The sequence below is a fragment of the Bison bison genome, unplaced genomic scaffold (assembly GCF_000754665.1).
Source record: "Bison bison bison isolate TAMUID 2011002044 unplaced genomic scaffold, Bison_UMD1.0 scf7180017846061, whole genome shotgun sequence".
In the NCBI taxonomy this organism is placed as follows: domain Eukaryota; kingdom Metazoa; phylum Chordata; class Mammalia; order Artiodactyla; family Bovidae; genus Bison; species Bison bison.
Genome location: NW_011476634.1, coordinates 1,662 through 7,438, shown reverse-complemented (window position 1 = coordinate 7,438; position 5,777 = coordinate 1,662). Strand labels below are relative to the sequence as shown.

Sequence of the window (5,777 nt, the reverse complement as noted above, 5' to 3'; positions counted from 1 at the left end):
GTTCACACCCTCTTAAGGTGAGCTCCCTAGAGGAGGAAATGGCAACCTACTCAGTATTCTTTCCTGGGAAACCCCATGGACAGAGGAGCCTGGTGGAGTTGCAACGAATCCACAACTGGGCAACCGAGCGGAAGCGCAAGCAAGCAAGGTGAGCTCACCTGTGAGTACACAGGAATTAAAAACTCTTCTTTAAGAGCACTGAGCCATTACGTTTTTATCTCTGCTTCTGGCAAAACCCCAAAACTTCCCAGTCCCTCAGCAATTCAGAGGGACAGAAGTAAGATCAGGTTTTAACCTATTCCATAATGAGGTTCTTGTTATTTTACCTGGAATCCCATCGGTCTGTTTTAGAATCATACTTATATGTGGGGATAAACTTGATTTCCCCTTCCATGAAGTCAGCAAAAGCTTTTTTCTGTGTGCGTTGAATATTTAGCTAGAGATAGAAAAATGTATCATATAAGCAAGGTAACACCATCTTAATAGAAGTGATAATCAGGTTGATCAGCTATTTTTCTGTGCATCTAGTTTCTGTATCTTTTGCAATTGTCAGAGTACATAGATAATATTTCTGTGCCTTATGAATTAAATTTTGACATTCCCACAGCATCTAAACTCACCCACAGACAGGATGCTCATATAAGCATGTCACTAATTTTTTATTGCTAATGGTGGTCAGGGTACAATGGAAAAATGAAACCTGAATAATCATAAGTTCCCTGAAGTTAGCATGTTTTTTTTTTTTAATTTATTGAAGCATAGCTGATTTACAATGTTTTCTTAATTTCTGCTGTATAGCAAAATGACTCAATTATACATATATTCTTTTTCATATTCTTTTCCATTATGGTTAATAACAGGATATTGAACATAGTTTCCTGTGTTATATTCTAGGATCTTGTTTATCCTATATATAATAGTTTGAGTACAGCTTTTTTAAAAAAAGCACACAAATGTTGACTGGATAATTCCAAAAGCCAAATTCAGTAAGAATTAGAGATCATTTTGAAAATTATCTTCACTCAAGTATTTTACCAGAATTACATAAGATTCCAATTGTACCCCCTTTGGAGGCAGGACAGAGGAAAAAATGCAAAGAAGTTAGCTAGCCAACTTCAATGTGAAGGTAGACAGGGTGAAGATAGGCTCACTATAAAAACCATTCTACTGCAAAACACCAGAATTCTGACCATATCTGAAGGTTAAAAGCCTCATACTAGGATTTAAAGACATTAAAAAAATAGACATTCAAGTCAATTTGAAACATTTTCTCCCCTCAATAAGAAGCATTCACTTTTAGCAGTAGTATCCATATGCTGAACTAAAAAATTCAAGTCCTGTGCCAGGTTCTGAGGCAAATTGCCAGAAAACTAGGTTCCTCAATATCGTTTTATATAAATGCTACCATATCAATGCTTCCCTGACAAGTTTTAACATCTATAAAACAGCTAGTCTCAACTCCTCCATCAGTTCCCATTAGACCACAGTTTGTGCTATCTGTCCCAGACAAACTTCTCTTCTATGCTCCCCAATCCCCTCATAGGGCCTCCCTCTTTTACCTCCAAGCTGTTGCTGAGCCTGCCAAGTAATCATAGAGCAGCTTACCCTGTTCCATCTGCCAAACCACATCAACATAGCTGAAGGCCTGTTTCCTCCAGGAAGTGTTTTCCAATTAACCCCACCCATTCTCCAACTCATTTATACAAATCTCTGAAATCTCTTCTTGATAAAGACTTAATGAATAAATGTTACATTGACTATTTATCACTAATATTATCTCCCCTCCTCCCATCCAAGTACTTCATAAAAACCTTGTGTGTATTCACTGCTTCACTATCACAATGTTTTCCTAAGACAATGAGACCTTTCCATCTACTTCTAGATTAAGACACACTTCCCATGGGGCTTAACAATTTTATCTGCTATGTAAGAAAGTACCTATAAGATAAAATTTTACTTACCTGGTCAAATTTCAAGAGTCTCTGAAGGTCATTCTTGTTAATAAGACTCTTCACTTCACTGGCATCAGGCATGCAAAGCCTGTAGTTCAAATCTCCCAACCAGATGACGACACTGAGGATCAAAAAATATATGAGTAAGAGTAGCAGTAATTAGCATAAAAGTCAATGAGAGGAGAATGCAGAGAAGGAAAATGGGTAGATTACTGATAACATTCATTTATCACTATGTGACAAGGGGTTTGAGCGCTAACTATCCTTTGGGGATGAGTACTATCAACGCCTGAGAGGGACAAGGGGATGAGAAAAGAGGTGGGAGGACGGACACTGCACGCATGAGGAACAAAGATGGAGAAATATGGGGTGTGTGTGGGACTCGGGAGCCAAGGAGTTAACTGCCTCAGAGAAGCATGTAGTTTATTTGCTGGACTAGCTTCAAAATTTCACCTGGCTGCTTGCCAGGTCTCTAGGGGAAGAGAATCTGAACATTTTCTACCTCTCCAAGCTCTGATGTTCTACTGGCTCTCCACGAGGGTCTGCACAGTCTGAATGACACCTCTCTCAGGCAGGGCCCACTAGCGAACAGAGGTTCAGGGCTTTCTGCTGTCACCAGTCTATCTACCCCTGCCCGGGAACCACAGTCCAAGTCCCAGGAAGAAAGGAGACTGGCAGCCCACAGGCTCCCAATCACAGCAACAGACCCCCAGGTGTGCTTAGAGCCCCACAGGGGAGACCCTGAAATGACTGCACCAAAACGGGCTATTTCAAATTCTGAATGGGTCTCCTTGCCAATCTTTGATGCAACATGAAATTTAAGGAATCCCAGGTAAATAAATTTATGGAATTTCAGGTCAATTTTATGACCACTGATGTCAAGGCCTTGCTTTACCACTGTGAAGCAGAATTCCATATGATCCTAAATGTTGAGACAATATGGAACAGGCCAACATCACTATCTTGCCCTACTCTTTCCTCAATTACCCCACTCTCTATTGATTCTAATAGCCCTCAAATTATCTTTTGTTTTCCTGCTAATTCCTATCTCAAACCACTTATTCCAAGTCTCATCACCCTCTCAGAATTCCAATTACTAGTGCTAATTTCCTTACAGCTATTTTCTACTAACAATCCATTCCTCAACTGATTTTTGTTTCTGTTCTTATTAAGTTCCATTATTCACTAACCTTTCATATTAACCACTGGTGTCTTTAAATCACCATGGCCCCTTTTCTGAATGATTCACAGTCAGTGAAAAGAATCATGTAGATCTATGTTTACTGGCTTGGAAAATAATTCACAAAAAATAGGATAATACAGTCCTATATAATGAGTATGTGTGTGCATGTGCATAGATAAAAGTCTAGAACAGCACTATTCAGAAGAAATAGGACACACATTACAAATGTAATTTAAAATTTTTTAGTAGCTAAATAAAAGAAACAAGTGAAAATAACTTTAACAACAAATTCCATTCAACTCAATATATCCAAACTTTTGTCATTTCAACATGTAATCAATATTTAAAAAATTGAGATAGTTTACATTTTTCCCCATAATTTCAGTGCATAGTCTATGCTCACCACACACCTCAGTTTGGACTAATTACTTTCAAGTGCCCAATAGCCACCTATGGCTACTGGACTGCCATACTGGACAGCAGAGATCTAGAAGGATACACACTGAATTGTCCACAATGGTTTTCTCTGGAGGGAGGGACTGGCTGGGGAAAGCAGAGATAAGAAATGATGGGTTTTTTCCTTTCACCTTTTATTATATTTATAATACATATTTCTATTTTATAATAAAAAATAATGAAAACTGATTACAACTGACAGATCCCCTCCACCACTACTCAGATGTCCACTGATAGAACTAACCTTTCCTCTGATAGCAAATCTAATTTCTCTGACTCATTGCATCTGCTAGTTCTCAAAACCTTCCTCTTCTTTGTGAATCCAATCCCAAAACAGAATCTCTCACTCTGCACATTTCTATAGTTTCTCATCATGGTTAGTCTCTTCTCAGCTCTGCTACTCAAAGGCTAAAGAAGACTTAACCACTCACTCATGTTTCATGATGTTCAGCTGTGGGAGGGTCTGATTTGGGACCACAAAACTCATTCGTGCGCAGATGTCCTTATAATCTTGATTCCTTCTCTCAAACTCTTCCACGTGGGCAGCCAGGTGGGAATTGACAATGCAAAAGGTAGTGTTGTGAAATACAAACCTCACAGCTACCCCACCTTTGTTTCCCTGTTAGCAAGAGTAATTATTCACAGTTAGTACAAAAGACACAATGAGCACCTGAACTTCATATGGACATGAAATCATAATCAAGCTCAACTCCAAAGTAACTCACCATCTTTCCCATGATTCCAGTTCCAACAGTTTCTGTAGCAACATCACGGATATATCGCAACTGATCCTTTCTGGCAAATATCAGGAGCATCATCCCAACAAGGCGGACTAGTTGAACCTTTAAGTTCCAGGGAATTAGAAGAGGTTTGTGTTAATACCACTCTTTGCACATCTCTAACTTCCCACAAGTAATTTTCCACCAAGAAGATATAATCATGCCTCAATTTGAATCTAAATCCTCTAATTTCCCAATGGACCTCATAAAGAGGAAACAAAATTTTTCCAGGAAAGTGCTAATCTGGCTCTGACCAGTAAAAGTCTTCAGGGACAACGAGTACCCTCAGCTCTACATTCATTATTTTAATCACATTTTAGCCTACCATGAGTAAGCAGTATTAAAAAGTTGAATAATAAAGACAAAGCCTCTATCCCAGCTTGTTCTTTTTGCCTCTCCTTCCTAGTTTCTGATTTACAATTTCCTAATAAAATGTGTAACAATCCTATTGACTTCTTTGTGAACTAGAAATATGTCTGAAATATGTATTAGTCTATATGAGAGGAATAACATCTTCAGCAGTCTTATCACCTGCATCAGGTGTAAGAAGGTGCAGATGAAAATTACTCAGACAGATGACTCCTTTTGAAGGGCTTGGTATGGTAGCTGCATAATTAAAATAACTCTTTTGGTAGCCTCTACTATTTGCCTTCTAAAGACCAACAAATTGGGTCACCTTGCTAAAGTCAACTCTACTCTTGACTTACAACCAAGTTTTAAACTCATTTAAATTCCACAACACTCCTGTTTTTACTCCAGTTCCAAAGCTTACCCCATGCACCCACATGCTTCAAACTGCTTTTCTGTAAAGCATCCAGTTCTGACCATGTAAGCAAACAATTTCAATCTTAAAATCTTATTGCAGAAAGTCACTTATATGTCATTTGAGTTAATTATTGCTAACAGTACAGTAAAATTCTTCCTTTCTCTTAAAACTTAGCCAAGCAATGAAACTATAGAATCGAGAAGCTTAGGGAATTTTTTTTCTAGGAAATAGGAATGAAAAGCATTAGTCTGCCCTATCCGGTATTACACATGGGGAAGAATTCAATTAATCCATTCTTTTGGAACAAGCTATAAACAGAGTAACTTCCAGTGAGTGCTATTTAGTCATATACTAAAAAAGATAATTAAATGCGGCTTACTTTCTTATACTTGGCTTTGGAATGCAAACTCCTCTCTACCGCCAAGGACCACTCTTGTTCTTTCACAGATTCAAAGTAGAAAAAGGCTTCTGTGCTCAAGTCCAGCTCTTGGAATCTGAGAAAACAAGAGGATGTGAGATCCACATCCCATAATTATCTCTGACTACCTCCTGTCCCATTTTCTGAGACATTAGGTGAAAAAAGGAATGTGGGAGAGAGGAATTTTAGAGAACTGCTCTATTGATTCAAGTGATCAGTAAGG

At 38.4% G+C, this 5,777-nt stretch overlaps 1 protein-coding gene across 1 annotated transcript in view; it reads right to left on the bottom strand.

The window, feature by feature from the left end:
* Window positions 1-5,777, bottom strand: part of LOC104987485 (inositol polyphosphate 5-phosphatase OCRL-1-like) — a 17,181-nt gene that overhangs the window by 9,816 nt on the left and 1,588 nt on the right. Inside the window, exons 2-6 of the mRNA XM_010838446.1 lie at window positions 5,516-5,630; window positions 4,317-4,433; window positions 4,023-4,210; window positions 1,962-2,073; window positions 327-436 (exon numbers count right to left, since the gene is read on the bottom strand). Coding sequence (XP_010836748.1) covers window positions 327-436; window positions 1,962-2,073; window positions 4,023-4,210; window positions 4,317-4,433; window positions 5,516-5,630 — 642 coding nt within the window. The remainder of the gene's footprint in view (window positions 1-326; window positions 437-1,961; window positions 2,074-4,022; window positions 4,211-4,316; window positions 4,434-5,515; window positions 5,631-5,777) is intronic.